The sequence below is a fragment of the Taudactylus pleione genome, unplaced genomic scaffold (genome assembly GCF_031769625.1).
Source record: "Taudactylus pleione unplaced genomic scaffold, aTauple2 ptg000136l, whole genome shotgun sequence".
Taxonomy (NCBI): domain Eukaryota; kingdom Metazoa; phylum Chordata; class Amphibia; order Anura; family Myobatrachidae; genus Taudactylus; species Taudactylus pleione.
Genome location: NW_028284538.1, coordinates 3,508,597 through 3,528,044, shown reverse-complemented (window position 1 = coordinate 3,528,044; position 19,448 = coordinate 3,508,597). Strand labels below are relative to the sequence as shown.

Below are 19,448 nucleotides of genomic sequence, written 5' to 3'. Positions count from 1 at the left end.
ATGTGGACAGTAAAGGACACTAATGGGGAATGATGTGGACAGTGGAGGACACTACTGGGGAATGGTGTGGACACTACTGGGGAATGATGTGGACAGCGCAGGACACTAATGGGGAATTATGTGGACAGTGTGGACACTAAAGGGGAATGATGTGGACATTGTGGACACTAAAGGGGAATGAGGTGGACAGTGCAGGACACTAATGGGGAATTATGTGGACAGTGTGGGCACTAAAGGGGAATGATGTGGACATTGTGGACACTAAAGGGGAATGATGTTGACATTGTGGACACTAAAGGGGAATGAGGTGAACAGTGCAGGACACTAATGGGGAATGATGTGGACAGTGGAGGACACTACTGGGGAATGGTGTGGACACTACTGGGGAATGATGTGGACAGCGCAGGACACTAATGGGGAATTATGTGGACAGTGTGGACACTAAAGGGGAATGATGTGGACATTGTGGACACTAAAGGGGAATGAGGTGGACAGTGCAGGACACTAATGGGGAATTATGTGGACAGTGTGGGCACTAAAGGGGAATGATGTGGACATTGTGGACACTAAAGGGGAATGATGTTGACATTGTGGACACTAAAGGGGAATGAGGTGAACAGTGCAGGACACTAATGAGGGATGATGTGGACAGTGTGGACACTAAAGGGGAATGATTTGGACAGTGGCGGACACTAATGGGTGATGATGTGGACAGTGGATGACACTACTGGGGAATGATGTGGACAGTGTGGACACTAATAGGGAATGATGTGGATAGTGCAGAACACTACTGGGGAATGATGTGGACAGTGTGAACACTACTGGGGAATGATGTGGACAGTGTGGACATTAATGAGGGATGATGTGGACAGTGTGGACACTAAATTGGAATGATGTGGACACTAATGGGGAATGATGTGGACAGTGTGGACACTAATGGGGAATGATGTGGATAGTGCAGGATACTACTGGGGAATGATGTGGACAGTGTGGACCCTAAAGGGGAATTATGTGGACACTAAACGGGAAAGATGTGGACAGTGTGGACACTACTGGGGAATGGTGTGGACACTAATGGGGAATGAGGTGGACAGTGTGGAAACTAAAGGGGAGTAATGTGGACAGTGCGGACACCAAAGGGGAATGATGTGGACAGTTTGGACACTAAAGGGGAATGATGTGGACAGTGCAGGACACTAATGGGGAATGATGTGGACAGTGCAGGACACTAATGGGGAATCATGAGGACACTACTGGGAAATGATGGGGACAGTGTGGATACTACTGGGGAATTATGTGGACAATGTGGATACTAAAGGGGAATGATGTGGACAGTGCAGGACATTAATGGGGAATAACGTGGACAGTGCAGGACACTAATGGGGAATGATGTGGACAGTGGAGGACACTAATGGGGAATGATGTGGACACTACTGGGGAATGATGGGGACAGTGCAGGACACTAATGGGGAATCATATGGACACTACTGGAGAATGATGTGGACAATGTGGACAATAAAGGGGAATGATTTGGACAGTGCAGGACACTAATGGGGAATGATGTGGACAGTGCAGGAAACTAATGGGGAATCATGTGGACACTACTGGAGAATGATGTGGACAATGTGGACAATAAAGGGGAATGATTTGGACAGTGCAGGACACTAATGGGGAATAACGTGGACAGTGCAGGGCACTAATGGGGAATGATGTGGACAGTGCAGGACACTAATGGGGAATGATCCTACCCCTGTACACCTGCCATTATTATTTATTATTGTTTTTTTTGTTTTTGTTTTTTTGATTTTTATATATCTCCCCAGCACTATGAAAGAGTCCTGGAATTCCCCTGCCCTGATTGGACATCTGGAGTTGTGTCCCTTCACAGTGGGAGTGAACTCCATTATTGCCATTATTCTGTACTAGTAGTTGTAGTTCTGTACTAGTAGTTCTCTTTCTTTCTCTCTCTGTCTCTCTCTTTCTTATCCTTATCTTTCTCATCTTCTCGTTCCCATTTTGTTCTCTCTCGTTCTCATCTCTCTCTCGTTTCCCAACACACCTCCCTCCAGTCTATTTGTATTATTTTTTTTTCCTGGACACTATCTTATTTTTAATGTTATTTATGCATTTAGGTTTGTTTTATTTGTGAAGGAACATTTTATCCTTTATCTGTTTGCAATGGCAGTGGTGACCCCATTCCAACACACATCATACTTTAATGCCAACACCCAGGTCAGCACTTGGCCTGTATACAGTACATATAAGATAACAGCATATCCCCAAAAGCCAGTATGTATATTGCTCCTCGCCACTTGTTAGTATAACCTCACGTCAAGGTACGTTGAGGTCCATATATAGTACATTATACACTGTGAGGCTGATACCGAGTCAGACGCTACAGTGTCTGTGTGTGCATCTTTTTCCGGTTGCAAGTCTGTGACTTTATGCAAATGCCGCTTCCCTGGTGGCATCGCTGCATCTGAATGTGCAAGGGCTGAGATGCCCACTGCCAGCTCTCATAAATGGTGCCTCTTCTTCTGAAGTACCCAGTTATTCCAGTTGATGTCACACAAATCAGGTCACCAGACACTGGCTGCGGCCCACGCTGTGCACAATATATATATATGGAAAATGATATAATTGACCGTATGGGCAGTTACGTCTGTGTGTCAAGGACAGGTAACGGTGCACTCATGTAATGTGTTTGATGTTCTCAGTTTCTTTCTGTTATTAAGCTTGTGTTAAAATGTAGAAAACTCATTTTATGATTATGCAGAAAAGTATTAACAGTATAAAATGGCATAAAAATAATTTGTCCTCCAAATACATAGTCAGGCTCTATATTAAAGGTATTTAGTTGTGTTAATTGTGTATATTGATCAGAGTATATCAAGTGTGTGAAATCAGGATAAATTGTGTATATTGGCTGTATGATGTGTTACCTGCATATAATGATGAATGTAGTGTGGATGCATATTATTCAGGTATGATATAATTGGTCTGACAATCTCTATAATAGTTACCACCTACTAGTGCACATTTATTTCAAAGTGAGTGGCCGGGGGCTAGAGAGCTGACTCACACTGGTTAAAATGATACCCAGGCCCCTTTTGTTGTGGAAAGAAGAATCGCTGAGGTTACCAGGGCTGTTATTCTCTTTTTCCATCTTGTGACTGGCACACCTCTTCAGCTTTGTGTCGCCACCCTTCAGGGGGCACCTACAATCTCATTCTCCCTGTGGGCCCTTCATGCACCCGATACTGAATATACCTGCACTTATGAGAGCTGTCAAATCTATTCTTCAAACAGAAGAGACAGGGGACCTCATTCAGAGTCGGTCGTTGCGGCCGCACGGTCGTAAGGTAAAAGGGGCCAGATATGCAAATGAAGTGCTCGCAAGTTGCGTCGTTAAGATGGGATCGTTAGCTGGACGAGCGAGGGGAGGATGCGGCCGTAAGACTAAAAATACGCCCCCTTGTCGTTCGCATTACACGTCATCTCCGGGCATATAAGGATTAATCGAGACCATCGGGAACCATCGGAGCTGTTCGTAGAGCATAAGGTTGACCATACCCTCTCTTAAGCACTACGATCAAGTCAGTGTAAAAACCTCCCATGTCACATGTGCCATGACACTACTTAGTTAATTATGCACTCCCATAAAACGCCGTTTGCATAGTCAGGCACGCCTGCGTTCGGACCTCCACTCCCCCGTTCACAAGCACCTTCCCCTGTTACCACCCACAAACGCCTCATCCTGTCACTCAAACTAACGACCTGGCTGTGTTCAAGGAGAGAGCAATTTCTGATCGTAATAGTTAGTTTGCGCACGCGCATTGCAAATTTTACGCATGCGCAGTTTAGCGAACATCGGTGGCGTACGACCGTGGGCCGCAACGACCGACTCTGAATGAGGTCCAGAGGCCCTGATTCAGAGCCGCTCGCTGCTGGCAGGCGCTTGCTCTGAGTCTGGGCGTTTTTTTTTGTTTTTTTTTTTTTTATACTCCTGCCACTCACAAAGCTGTGGGTTTGGAGACCATCACGATTATCGCGACCATCGGGCTTGCGACGAGACCCTGGGGTAGGGTCTAGCTGCCGCAAGCCCGTATGGACTCCCTGCTCTAATAGAGCAGGAAGTCCACTACTGACATCACTAGTGATGTCAGTAGCCCCTCCCAACAAACGCCTGCGTTTGTCCAGCCACCCCCCCCTACCCGCCCACAAAACGGGGCGAACTGTCAATCAACAACGACAGCCGTCCCGTCTTGTTGCGAGCCCCGCAGCGACTGAACTTCAGCCGCTCAGCGGGGCTCGCACACGCCGGACGCGGCGCGTGCGCAGAGGGAAACCATCGAGCAGCTTGCGAGCGGCTTTGAATCGGGCCCAGAATCCACTCCTAAGGCAAAAGAGCCACTATTTAAGCGACAAAAGGTAGTTTTACCAGTTTCCTCATTCTGATCAGCTATCTGATCATGAGTGAGGCATGGAATATGCCCAGTAAAAGATTTCAGCTGCCTAAATGTTTAAGTTCCTTTTACCCTCTTCCAGCTACTGATTGCACTAAATGGGAAGTTCCCCCAGCAGTGGATTCCCACGTGACACGTCTGGTCAAGAATGATACCTTACCTATCCATACTGCAACATCCTTGGAGGAGACTACGGATAGATGCTTGTCTAAAATCTATATACTCTCTTATAGGAGCTATTACTTGTCCTGCTAGGACTACGTCCTGGTTGGCAAAAGCCATTGAGAGTTGGGCAGAGGCCCTGGAAGATACGTTTCCCTCTGATGCTTCGAGGGAACAGCTGTCCTATATATCTCACTTTAGAGATGCAACCTCCTATTTAGGCAAAGCAGCTCTGGATACAGATCTCCTAGTTTCCAAGGCATCTTCCACTTCTGTAGTAACCCGCCATTTTGCTTGGCTCAGCTCATGGAAGGCAGATTCAGGGCCTGATTCAGACCCACTCGCGAGCGGCTGTCCGCTCGCAAGTGGGTCGATGGTCTGCACTGAGCATGCGCACGACGGAGGGAGCTCCGTCGTGCGCATGCGCCAGACACGACGAGCGAAGGACTTTCCTTCGCTCGTTGTGTCCGATCAAAGGGGGCGTGCTGTCAATGTTGATTGACAGCACGCCCCCTTTGGTGGGCGTGCCGGGGGTGTGCCTCCCTGACGGGGGCGTTCCCACGGGAACGCCTCCCGTCAGAAGCCGGCCCACTGACATCACTAGTGATGTCAGTGGGAGTGATTTTGGCTCTGATAGAGCCAAAATCACTCCGGAGCTTGCGGTTGAAAACCTCAACCGCAGGCTCCGGCTCGCAATTTCGATGGTCGCGATGGTCACGACCATCGCGGCCATCAAAATGCACGCTCGTATAGCCTGTGGGTGGTGACCCACAGCTATACGAGCGTCCAGGAGGACGCTCCATGAAAATGGAGCCCGGCCCTCATGCAGAGCGTGCGCTCTGCTCAGAGCGTACGGCTCTGAATGAGGGCCTCAGACTCTAAAAAGGCATTGGAGTCTCTGCCTTATTCTGGTGAATTTCTGTTTGGCCCAAAATTAGCCAAAATTGTGACTACCTTGGCAGCTTCCAAGACGGCGTTCCTGCCCTCTTAATATAATGTGAAGCCTCGGATGTCATCCTTTCGGTCCTTTCGTCGTCAATGAAAAGCTAAAAGTCAGTCCTTTCCAAGGCATCAGGCATCAACTAAGGCCTCCAAGCCTAGGACCAAACAGACCTGGGCTACTAGACATCCACCTACCAAATATGAGGACAAGCCTTCAGCCTGACCGGGCGGGCCTCTCCCTGGGGTATCACAGGGTGGTAGGCCAACTTCTTCAATTTGCCCAGTTCTGGCGTCAGGCCACATCAGATGCCTGGGTAAGAGAAGTGGTCTCGCATGGATATGCCCTCTCCTTCCTGTGGCAACCTCCCAGCAGTTATTTTGCACAGATCCTCCATTGGACCCAAGAAAGGCCCTGCTGTTCCAAAAGGCCAATCAGTCCTTACTGCTCTCAGGGGTAATAATTCCAGTCCCCTCCTCACAGCGAGGGAAGAGCTATTATTCTACCCTTTTCTTAGTTCAGAAGCCCAATGGGTCTCACTGGCCTATCTTCAACCTCAAATCTCTGAACATGTTTATCAGGGTGCCCAGGTTTCGTATGGAAACCCTCCACTCTATTATCCTGGCTATGGAGCCTGGAGACTTTATGGTGTCTCTGCACATTCAGGATGCTTACCTACATGTACCTATAGTGCCTTCTCATCAACAATATCTCCAGTTTCCTATACTACAACAACATTACCAATTTCATGTTCTGCCTTTTGGCTTTTCAACGGCTCCTCGGTTCTTTACCAAGATCATGGCAGTTATGGTGGCCTATTTTCGTTGTCAAGGGATCAGACTGCTTCCATACTTAGATGATCTCTTGCTGTTGGCCATCTCCCCAGAAATTCTTCACCGCCATCTAAAGGTAACCAGTGCCTTTCTACAAACGCACGGTTGGCTGATCAACTGGAAAAGTCTTCCCTGACACCTTCAAAATGAATGGTACATCTGGGAGCCCTCCAGCACTCTCAATTCAGAGAGCCTTCCTAATAGCAGACAAAATCTCTGTATTACAGCACCGGGTGTGCAGACTACTACACAGTAAATTCACTCTGCAATGCAGACCCTGGGATCCATGGTGTCCACCTTCAAAATGGTGGAGTTCGCTCAGTTTCACTTCAGGCCCCTACAACACCTGATCCTCTCCAGGTGGAATGGTTGCCCCATCTGTTTAGATCCCAGACTATGGGCCTCTCCCCGGAGGTTCGCCTGTCCCTAGTCTGGTGGCTACAGATGTCCCACTTAGACAAAGGATGCCCCTTTTGGATCCTGAACCGGGCACTCTTCACCACGGATGCAAGCCTCCATGGGTGGGGCGCAGTGACCAGCCAGCACTCCTTCCAAGACCGCTGGACTCCAGCCAAGGCGGTCTTACCAATCAACATCCTGGAACTCCGAGCCATCTACAGAGCTCTCACTCTGGCTCAGAATGTTCTTCAGGGCAGGCCAGTACAAGTACAGTCCGACAACACCACGGCAGTGGCCTACCTCAATCACCAAGGAGGCACTCAAAGTCGGACAGCAATGGCAGAAATGTCCCACATTTTCACATGGGCCGCACACCATCTCTGCAGTGTTCATCCCAGGAATTCACAATTTGAAGCGGATTTCCTGAGCCGTGACGACATGCATGCAGGAGAGTGGTTTCTAAATCCAGAAGTCTTTCAACTCCTGGTGGACAAATGGAGTCTACCAGATGTGGACCTCATGGCCTCAAGACACAACCACAAACTTCCAGTATATGGAGCCAGGACAAGGGAACTTAACGCGGCCTTCATGGACACATTATCTGGGAGGTGGTATACCTCTTCCCTCCAATATCCCTGCTTCCTCGGGTTCTTCGGAAGTTCAAACAGGAAGGGGGCACAGTTCTGTTGGTAGTTCCGGATTGGCCCAGTCGCCATTGGTACTCCAATCTTCAAAGTCTCTCCATAGATGCTCCTCTTTGACCAGACCTGTTGTCTCAGGGACCCTGTCCAGACCTGGGCCACCTGTCTGTAATGGTTTGGCTCTTGAGACATCCCTCCTAAGGGCTAAGGGAATTCCCAGACCATGCTCAGAGCACGTAAACCAGCCTCAGCCAGAATTGATCACCGAATATGGCATACATATTTCCAGTGGTGTGATCCTAGAAATTGTGACCCTCAAGTTTTTAAGGTTTCTAGAATACTTGCCTTTCTTCAGGCTGGATTGGATCTTGCACTCTGCCTGGCATCACTGAAAGTGCACGTCTCTGCTCTGTCCATCTAGTTCCAGGTAGAATTGCTCCTCTACTGGATATTCACACCTTGCTACAAGTATCCCTTTGTCCCTCCTGTGGCTCTGTGGGATTTGTCAGTGGTTCCCCACACACTTCAAAAACCTCAATTCGAACCCCTGGAATCAGTGGATGTCAAGTGGCTAACTGCTATAACATCTACCTGTAGGGTATCAGATTTAGGGACGCTTTCATGTCTTTCATCAGTACAGGGTTGTTCTTAGAATGCGCCTGTGCTGCCTTCCCAAGGTGGTTTCTCGTTTCCACCTAAATGAGGAAGCTGTGGTCCTGGCCTTTCAATCACCAGACCTCTCGGCAGGTGAGGCTTCTTTGGACGTGGACCGTACTAGTGCCTTCAGGAAATCGGACTCCCTCTTCATCTTACTGTATATGGATTCCATAAGAAGGGTTGGCCAGTTGACAAACAGGCTCTGGCCAGATGGCTTAGCATGACTATCTCACCGGCTTATACTCAGACACCTGTGCCGTCTACAGTATCTGCTCATTCTGCTCGCTCTATGGGTCCCTCGTGGGCAGCCAGACGTGGCGCCTCTGCTGAACAGCTATGCAAGGCAGCCACCTGGCCTTCTGTCCACACCTTTCTTAGGTTTTATGCCTTTGATACACTTGCCTCTCAGGATGCTTCCTTCGGGTGCAGGGTTCTCCTCTCAGCTCAGGAACATCCCCACCCTTGAACAACTACTTTGGGACATCCCCATTGTCTCCCCTGTGGAGCCCTATGGATCCTGAAGAGGAAATTGAGAGTTATGGTAAAACTTACCTTTGTTAACTCTCTTTCTTTGAATTTCATAGGGTCCACAGGGCACACGCCCTGACGCACCTGGCTTCTATGCAGAGCCAGCCCTAGGTATTCTAAGCAAATGCCTAGGGTGACTGTAATGCCTAGGGGCATTATGAGGCTCTGCAGCTCCCCAACACCATCCCTCGCCACTGCTGCGATTGGAGCTCAGCTCCGATCGGGCAGCACAGAGGTTAGCCTGTCAGGTGATAGAAATTCAGAAAGAGCTTTTGCACAGAAGCTCATTCTTGCTAAAGGAGAAGATGAAGATGGCCATGGGAAGGTATTCTGCTCATGCCCAGCCACAGCCACTGCTCCCATGGGCCTTTGCGGAGCAAACTCACGGCTTCACCTCCATTTTAGCTGCCGCACAGTGCAATCGGGCAATTCCGCAGCAGCATCAAGTAAAGAAGGCAGCAGACAGGCACTGACTGCAGACGGTCCCGGCGACTCCCGTCTCTTGGTAATTTTGCTAGCTCAGGCTGGGAGGCAGGAGGAGAGGGTACTGCGCAGAAATGGGTGCTGGCCCGTGCTACTGCCAAGTCTGACTCTGAGACACACACAAACACACACACACACACACACACACACAGGCCGGCTCTGCTTCTATGGGTTTATTTTCTTGGTCACTTGTTTCCTTCTCTGTGTGAGAGTGTGATTCTTCAGTTTACCAGTCTTCCTTCTCTCCTATCCTGCTCCTGCCTTGGACTTGTTAACAAAACTGATTTGCTCTCCGGGAAGGCCCGGAGCATCCTGGAATTGAAAAGCTTTGCTGTTGGTGTCCAGTCCTCCAAGTCCCCCATTGTCTCCCCTGTGGAGCCCTATGGACCCTGAAGAAAACATTTCTACTTAGGCACAACTACCTAATCTTGATCAGTTCTCTTATTTAACAAAAACACAATTGGTTTATAGAGCGTTTACTATCAAGTTTACCTTTTGACAAAGCTGCAAGGCAGCAGCGAAATGCATTAGGTGGCTATTCTTTGCACACTAGCAGGGCCAGCTCCAGGGCTAGTTGCACCCTGTGCCAGCTGGGTGTCCTGCGCTCCTTAAAAAATTACCATAGGCCATGCCCCCTTAAGTGACGTTATTTAGGGGCGTACCCGTGTAGCGTCAGTTTGGTGTAAGCCCAGCCCTCTCCCAGCACTGAATGAATGCTTGGGTCCGGCACTGCCGCACAGCTGCGGCGGTGGGGGTACCCAACCTCCTGACCAGACTACAGTGCTGTCCCTCTGAAATCGGTATGTTGGGGAGGGTACTGGTTGAACACCCCAAGAGCCGGCCCTGGACACTGGGTTATTGCATTGGAAATTTCCTATCCATTTGGGACACTATCCAGATCGGAAACACCAGCATCTTCAATATCCAGAACAGAGGCCAAGGATTCCAGTATATGCATTGGACTCCCAAGCAGATTGGAACCAGTGCTAATTAGGATTCTCACCATCGTTGCTCAAAGCCGGTAATAATATTACTATTTGTTGGATAACCACTTTCCACTGGACTTAACCGTTATATCAGAACTTTTCATTGATAAATTTGGACCATAGTTTCCAAATGGGATGTTGTTTATTTATCCGACGACCGGGATGCCGACTGCTAGAATCCCGATCAGCGCGAGAAGACCGGCACTGGAATACAGACATGGCCAGAGATGCCGACGCTAGAATACAGACAGCTGGCATCCCAATCATGAGTATAGCAAGGCCGGGTAGGTGTTAGCCGCGAGGGGGGGGGGGGTTAGGTTTAGGCACCCTGGGAGGACTTAGGGTTAGGCTGCAGGATGGGGAAGGTCAGTGTTAGGCTCCAGACAGGGAAGATTAGGGTTAGGCACCACCGGGGGGTTATGGTTAGGCACTAAGGTGGGAGGTTAGGTTTAAGCACTAAGAGGGGAGGGTTAGGTTTAGGCACTTACTGGGGGGGTATGGGGTATGGTAGATTAGTATTAGGGTGCAGGAAAGGAGGGTTAGGGGGTGAATAGGGCGGGAGAGCGGTACTTACCGTTCCCCTGTCAGGAATGTAGGCATCAGATGCCACTGTCAGTCTATTGACAGCAGGCATCCCGACTGTCGGGATATCATACCCATCCCTTTCCAAATATCCCATAGCTGAAGACTTACAGTAAGTCAGTAACACGTTAACCCCGTTGGAATGCAAAAGAAAAGTACAGCCCACATCACCAATTCAACACATGACACAAAATCATTCATGGATTCTTTAATGAAGTCACTCAGGATCCAGTGCAATCTGTTTACATTCATTATCTTCCTTCATCTTGGTTACATGATCCACTTGTAGTTTACGTTCCACATCTTAGATGTTAAGTCAAGAGGGGGAAATAAATGGCAAAACGGGTTTTCACAATAAGTCCAGTTACCGTACTACATTAATGAAGGCTTCCTTATCTAAATGGCAAACCTGCACACATATGCAGTAACACAGTGCTTCAATTCATCTCATAAAAATAGTATCAAACAGGATTATATCTGTTCTAGATCTTCCTATAATGTTAGCAATGCTGGTGTGTAAACTAATAAACAGGGCAATCTCTCACCACGTAACAGAGAATACAAAAGTTAAAATATTATATATATATATATATATATATATACACACATACACACACACACATCTCTCCAAATAAATACCATTTAATACAGTATTCATTTTCCCGCCAAGGCCCTCACCTCAGGCAAAGATTCCTCCAATTGTTGACGCTGCGATAATGACCAAGATTACACAGCAAATCAGAATCATTATCTTCTTCTGCAAGAGGTCAGAGAAGGAAAAAGTTCATAAAGAGACAACATGGAAAACTGATCTTAAAAGGGGATGAGGCAATGACATTTGGGCTTCATCACACCGACATTTATTTTTCAGTTCTTGTTTTTAAATGCCGATACCATTTCAGGATCATTTGTTCCATTTGTAAAATACCTATAGAAAAAAGTGGAAGCATACTTTTTGCAAACTGCGAAACCGCTTTTAAAATAAAGGGTTTTTTTTCTTTTAAATTCCACAGAAACCTGAAGTACACAAGAAGACAAAATGTCTGTGTGGTGTAAGCCCTGTTATTAGTGGTGGATGCTTAATGACAACTTCTGAAATGTTCTCATGTTTCCCATATCCATTTTGTAACAAAGGCAAAGTAATAATAAGATCTATTTAACTCTGCCCCATCAAACCTAAAGTGGTCCAGCCATCTACATAGAAAGAAGGCAGACATTTTTTGGGCTGAACCAGTAAGAAGACGGTCAGTGTGACACCGGCAACATAATTGAAGCGGGATGCGGTTAAATTATCACCGCCCGGAATGCCGGCCATCGGAATCATGACGGCAGAAAGATAGGCGTGACGGGACTAAAGATAGGCGTCAAAATGCCAACACCTATCTTTATAGCCCCACGTCGAAATCCCTACGCCCGGCATCCCGAATTGAGTACTTGACTAGTATTCAGGAAGTAATGGTTCCAAGTGAACAGATAGGCCACAGTCTCGTTAACATTAGTTCGGCACACAAAATACCCCCCTCAGGTGGCAGATCCACTTTACTGTAAGTCAGTCTTTCCTTTAAAAAGACAGAATCAAATAAGGAAGAAGGGAGGTATGTTCCTTCATATTGTCATGGTTTTTATTATGCGATATTTACAAATGTACAAAGAAATAAAAGAATTACTGTATAATGTTATCTGTGTTGATAATCCCATACACTGAAATATCTGTGCTCTATGACTGCCTTCTCCTGTTGCAGGCCAGGGATATAATTAGAAAATCATGATGTTATCATAATGCCATAATTGCTTGCGTAAGTGCAATTAATGAGTCATTTTCCAGGTACAAATCAAGACTATTGGGAGTTATTTCGGTACAGGCCAAATGTAGCAGATTCATTTACCTTGCATGATTATGCAGATCTGAATAATATAACCTTTATGGGGATATACCAGTATAATGCAGGTATCAATCAGATAAAAGATCCTTTGAAAATGATTTAGTGAATATTATTCTGAACCAATAATCTTTTGCATTTTGTGTGTTTGAGAGAGTTTGTTGCTTTGTTTGACATGTACAATATAATATGGTTGTAGCATGTCAGCTTTCTATTAAAACGTGTCCACTAGGTGGCACTGTTCTTTCAGTGCTTGTGAATGTAACATGTTCATACTGTAAATAACTGCTAGGTTGAGGTATAGGGGTGATATCAACTGCTCAGTGCTCACTTCAGTCTGCGAATGTCAGTGTGGTGATGGGCAAGGACATCATAGCCCAGCATCACTCTCCTAGTCCTTCCCCGGAATTAAGGAGCAGTAGCAGACAGCTTCATAGGTTAGAACCTGACGCCTGCTTCTCCTTCAGTTCAGTGGCTGGAACTCTGTGTGGGGCGATGCACACATTAAAAACTATGGTTGGACATCGAATCTTGATTGTTTAACACCATTGATGGTAGTGGTTTACCATTCGATGGCGGCTGTCCGATGGCAGCTGCCATTCGATGTTAAAATACAGCTGAATTCACATATTTAACACAGAGAATTACTGGGGGTCGCTATTACAAATGCGCAAACTATCGAAATGATTTTGTCATCAAATTCTTTTGATGGTGGAAGCTCAGCCTGCATGACATGCTTCTGATGTCCATCCCTATTAAAACCACCGGATAGGTAGATATGTCAGTTGTTCATTGTTTTAATGCGCCCCCCCTGCCCCTAACCATTGGCTTTCCTGGGCAGTCGCCTAGGTACACCAAATTGCATTCACACCCTTGATTTTACTCCCTGCTTCATTCCTCAGTAGAAAATAGACTTTGTGAGGACACATGAACAAGGAACAGGAACATGAAAGCTGCTAAACAGGACTGTGTACCTACAGCAATGCAAACAGTGCTGGTTGTGTCAATACATCTAAGAAAACCTTCATGTTTACAGGAAGTTTCAAAGAAACAGAACCCAGCTACATTTCCCTTAATGCTCCGAGAGATACTGTGTCTTCAGAGGGCCAGTGTTATACCCCTTTTACACTAAAATCCCAGGTCTGACCTGAAATTTTTAACTCTGTTCCAACCCAGGACAGGCCCCGTTCACATTGTTGCTCTGACCCAGGTTATTCCCAGGTCGGGCCATTTACACTGCGCAGTGGTAGCGCTTGAAGATGACATCATCTCCTAGTGCCAATGAGCCGGCTGTTTTTATGCTGTAAACGGGACCCGGGACACTGCCTCGTAACCCAGGTCCAACCTTGCTCACTACCCGGGTTGAATTGCCGGGTCTCTGGACCCAGGTTATTTTTCAGGGACCCACTAAGCCGCGACCAGATTTGACACACGGCAATAATCCCGGGTTATTTTGCCAGTGTAAAAGGGGTATTTCTCTGTTTGCTATTATAGGAAATATTGTCCCAATAAATTGCAAATGTATGTGCTTCCCTGATTGTTGATTGCGATCAAAAAGTGATTGCAATCGCCAAATCAGGTTGTCCCAACATGTTGTATTTCACCGACCAATCGGGCTGTAGATTGCTAGTGTAACGATCAGACGATTTGCCGACTGTTACTAGTAAAATGATGGGCCTTCCAGGATTGCCAGATGTGTCTTTCCTGAAAAAAATCTGCAAATCACTGAAAAAGATCTGTAATGTATGGGTGCAGATTGCTAGATTGGGAAATTGTTAAATTGGGCAAATAAAAATAAAAAAAATAGCAAAATCGTTCAATTATGGTTTGCTGATTGCTGATGTATGGGGGCGGGACCATAACTCAGCCCTCCCTTCCTCCATTAGTGATAAATGCTGCATTCACTGCTTGATGAACCCAGTGGAGCTAACAGGCCAGTCCCTAATTAAATAAATGGGGTAACATGAAGATCGTAAAGAATTTTGCATCCTGAAAGGTATCTGTGTGCGTTGTGGGGTACCGATTACACAACAGGTTACCCTAATGTGAAGTTTGGATATTAATGAGTTAAAAATGCATATATCTCTGAGGTATCATAAGTTCTTAAATCCTACCAACATGATTTAACGCCATATGTCCAACTTATGTACAGTTTTGGAGGAATCAGTATGAAATACCGCTGGCCCTGTGGCCGACAGTTCGAATCCCGGCAGCGGCAGGCCGACAGAAGCAGAGTTCCCGGCAGCGGAAGCCCGACAGCGCCGGAAATCCCGATCGTCCCTAAGGTAAGTATCTACTAACCTAACCCCCTAACCCTAACCATCCTTAGGGGTGCCTAACCCTAACCTCCCCCCCAAGTGCCTAACCCTAATCCCCCCTCTAAGTGCCTAAACCTAACCCCCCCTTCCCCACTGCCTAAACCTAATTCCCCCGGGGGTGTGCCTAACCGTAAGTCCCCCCCGGGGGTGCCTAACCCTAACCCTCCCTCCCCCTAGCCTAACCCTAACCCTCCCGGGGGGGTGCCTAACCCTGAGTCCCCGGGTGCCCTAAACCTAACCCTCCACCCCCGCGGCTGTCCACTGGTGGCGCCCGGCATCCCTTCGATCGGGATGCCGGGCGCCGGTCTCCCGGCGTCGGGTAAATGACAGGCGTCTAGATATAGACGCCGGTCATTTATCCCACGCCGGGATAAAGCAATCGGGAAGCCAGCTGTTGGGATTAAGACAGTCGGTTTCCAGATTGCATCCCGTTTTGGAAGCGTTCCTCTGTGCAATGTTCAGCACTAACATTCACTGCAACATAATAGAGGACCATGTGAGTGTTCAGCGCCAAAACACTGCCCTGTGCCAGCCCCGCCAACTGATCATGTGACGCAGAGAGGGTAGGAACAAAAGGCACCTGTAAAAATGGCTCAGTGCAGTTCTGTAGGGTGAATGCACACAGTACCCAAAGGACACTCCTGGCAGAAGGGTGCATTCCAGGCACCCTGCAAGCCAAATGCAAGTTCTGTGGGGTAGTGACTGTTCCATCCCCCTCGTGGGCGGTGGCACTGCTCGCAAACCGCAAGCCAGGGATTACTCAGTCAGTATATAATACACTGTGCTGCAGGAAGGCATTGAGAACATGCTTTGAACATTCTGTTGAAAGAAAGGCTAAAAAGGTACAAGGTTTGTTTCCAGCATACATTCACAAGACCACATAAGTCACATGGACTGAAATAGCCAGGCTTATTTAATAACATAATGCAAAGAAAACACACATGCTGTTACACACAGCAACTGATTGGAGATCAGCCTTGCTTAGTCTGATTGCAAGTTAACGCCCCCATACATTAGCAATCTGAAAACCACAATTGAACAATTTGAAGATTTATTGCCCAATTTTAGGATTTCCCAATCTAGCAATCAGCGCCCATACACTTCAGATCTTTTTCAGTGATTCACAGATTATTTTCAGAAATCACAGATCTGCCAATCTTGAAAGGCCCATCATTTTACTAGAAACGGTCTGCAAATCTGCTGATCATGTCCATACATTAGCAAACTACAGCCCCAATCCATCTGTGACATCCACCATGTTGGACAATCTGATTTAACAATTCCAATCACTTTTTGGTTGCAATCTGCGATCTGTGATCCCCATACATTGCAGATTTTTATACACAATCGATTGCAAATTGCAGAATTGTCACAATCGGTTGCTGATGTATGGGGGCCTTTAGACTAATTAAAGCAAACGCCTGGGTGGCTTCTTTGGGATACAGCACAGCTCTGCCATTTGCACGACACTACTAAATAAGCCTTTAAGTGTTTAGCTTATAAGAAAACAAGTATAAATATAACATTTCACTTCAAGTCATTACAATGTTCCCATATATAGGATTTGCACTAGCAGGAGCACAGCTGGCTAATTTTTTTCCAAACGCAATCACCTGAGTGGAATTCATAGAAGTCAACAGTGTTTTCAGTATCAATGAATTCCGGCCAGATTACTATCATTTGAAATCAAATGGAAAAAAACTGAGCCGCACATTGTGTATTGGGACAAATCAGTCATGCTGGAGTGTAGTAAAGCTTCTCTCCACTGCGTGTTTAGAAACTCTGAGGTTAGCAGCCCCCTGCTGCGTCTTACAGTAGTGCCCAGGTGTGAGCCACGATAAAATATTGGCATGTGCAGCTGGGATTTTGACAGTATCCTTTTGCCAATGTGAGCACCATGAGATCTCTGGCTGCTCCTTAGAAATAAAAAAATATATATAGTGTACAGCAGTCTGTCTTATCCTTCCTCTGGGCTCTAAGTCAATACAAAAAGTGTCACTCCTGTCAGGACAATGGCACGTAACAGGCAATAGTAGGAACTAAATCACGGAGGAAGCGGCAGGCCCAAGACAGCAGCAGAGGTTCCAAGGATCTGGGTTGTGGGGATTTCTCCAGGAATCCAGCATGTGGATTCATCCATGGGTGGGGAACAGAAGTGAAGCTGGGCCATAGTGCAGGGTAAAGCTGGGGAGGTAGTTAGGATCAGCTGCTACTGAAGGACAAGGAGTCGTGGATGGAGTGATACACTGGGGATCAAATAAGAACAAGGGTTACAAGCGAGCAAGACAGCAAAGACAATTTCCTCCTGCAATGTACGTACTTATGGGTTCCGTGGCCCTATAAAAGCATAATACCTTAGAGAGGACCTTTTATAAAGTGCACAGAACTCTATTCAGCCATCTTGCATCTGGTGATGTCTCGTATACTTATTGATTTAAAAACCATATTACACTTTCCTGTGCATCACTTTGTCCTTTTTATATGTATCAGGTAAACAACGCCAGCACTTCTCAGTGTGAGTCACTTGTGCTGGATCACACTGCATTAGCTACACCCACTCCTGTCCAATGCGTGTAAGCATGGCAAGGCCCGAGGCAGGGGAGTGCCAGCTAGCTAATATGAATAGATCTATCTATAGCTATACACTTTATTGTTGTTCTGTTATTCATGTATTATAGTGATTTGGGGGTGGATTGGTGAACAGGTTGGGCTGGCCACACACACAATGTTATCTGATTGCTTAACCTCGACACTGAACTGTCACATAGGTGCGGGCTAAAGTTACACTGTTACTTTGTATATTCCTTATACTACGCTGCAGACAATTTGAGACGCCTTAAAAATAAATAATAATAATAATAATAGCCCAACTTCCAGATGGCATATGATCTGTCTGTATCGTATATGAAAAAAAAATTGAAATCACCTCTCTATTAGTTTAAAGGGGCCCATACATATCCGACTGATAGGTGCAATTTGGCTACTAAATCGTGTATGGGCCTGATGTGGGACCAAGCGTGCACCCATGGAGTAGTACATCGCACCCCGTGATCTTACTGCAGGATCAGTTGATCAGGGGATGCGATGTGCGATCCCATGAATTGCTATGTGGGTGAGGGAGGGGGAGCCGGCGTATCGAGCTGTCGGCCACCCGATCGCACCGTGTTTTGGGACCGCCCGATATGTCGGTCGTCGGATCTCCTGTCGCCTCGCACGGTGCCATCACACTGTGTATGGCCGGCTTTAGTGTCTGATTTACTGAAGATTTTTTTTCTGCAACAAACATCCACTTCCCACAAACCCTGCATTCCTTATACCAGTGTCAAAATAACTTTGCAAGGTTTCTGGGTGTATACCAGAGTTAATTACTTTTCTCTGAGGAACATGTCAAACTAATGCATCAGATAGATTTCTAGACCTGTAATCCAGTTAGAAAACTTTCAAGGCTAATATTGCGTGTTTGAATTTGATAGTTATCAGACAAGTTGTACTGATATTGTCACATCTCTGGGCCACAGAAGTGATTGACCTGGACTAATGGTGCATACACATGGTCAGATTGTCTGTCAGATCTGAACGATAACGATTTTAAAAATCGTTCATATCTGAAAGAAAATCTGACATGTGTGACTGCAACGATGAACGATGCGCGTTCCCGATTGTCAGATACCGATATCTGACATCTGATGTGTTTGCAGTCAGATTTGGACGATTCCATTCATTTTAATACTGTCTGAAATCGTTCAATCGTTCAAATCATTGGTAAATCGTTCAATCGTCAATCTGACATATCTGACTGTGTGTATGCTCCATAGAATTGTTTGTCTGACATTAAAATGGATGAACTTTTAATGGAAATCCTATTGTGTTTTCTGGGCAAATAATTTGTTAAAATTAACATTAAAATGTTCAGGTCTGATTATTTAAAATGGGGTCACTTAGTTTCCTGAAGTTGGCTGCTAGTTTAACTGTATAGTTATCAAATTGTTCACTCAGATACAAATAATTAATGTAAGTGACCAACTTAATTTAACCAAATTAGAGATTAAATCTTGGCCAGACACCAAGGGGTATATTTACTAAAGATTCTAGCTCCTATATTCTATAAGGTGATAGATAAATGTTAAGTAGAATCTGATTGGTTGTTATGGGCAACATCTCAACTTCTAAAAACCCGCACTTTAGTAAATATACCTCCTAGTGGTATATTTACTAAAGTGCAGATTTATAGAAGTGGAGGTGCCCATAGCAACCAATCAGGTTCTACGTATCATTTATCTAGCACCTTCTAGAAGATAATAGCTGGAATCTGATTGGTTGTTATGTGCAACACCTCCACTTCTAGTATAAACCCATACTTAAGTAAACATACCCCTTATAGATTATCTTTCCAACAAGCCAACTAGTTGGCTGGTTGGAACAAAAATCTGGTAATGTATGGGAGCAGACGACAATCGAGCATTTGACAGAATACGGACAAAAACATTCAGGCGAATTGGCTTAATCAAACGGATTTAACCAAATTGTCTGAACGACCGTTTTTGCCAATGTTTTCGGCGTTTGGGAGCAAATT

At 46.2% G+C, this 19,448-nt stretch overlaps 2 protein-coding genes across 5 annotated transcripts in view; one reads left to right on the top strand and one right to left on the bottom strand.

Moving 5' to 3' along the window:
- The window catches only part of LOC148522909 (alpha/beta hydrolase domain-containing protein 17C-like), a 541,817-nt gene that overhangs the window by 97,806 nt on the left and 424,563 nt on the right, over positions 1-19,448 (top strand). The window lies entirely within an intron of this gene.
- STX3 (syntaxin 3) overlaps positions 10,871-19,448 on the bottom strand; it is a 66,587-nt gene continuing 58,009 nt past the window's right edge. For 2 of the 4 annotated variants that reach the window (XM_088473513.1, XM_088473516.1), the window contains exon 11: positions 15,100-17,121. Coding sequence is in view for 1 of the 4 variants with exons in the window: in XM_088473515.1 (XP_088329641.1) it covers positions 11,357-11,434 (78 nt within the window). In the remaining 3 variants the exon portion in view is untranslated. Of the gene's footprint in view, positions 10,981-11,352; positions 11,435-15,099; positions 17,122-19,448 lie in introns of those variants that run through there. The other 2 variants (XM_088473515.1, XM_088473514.1) reach the window with 2 other exon arrangements.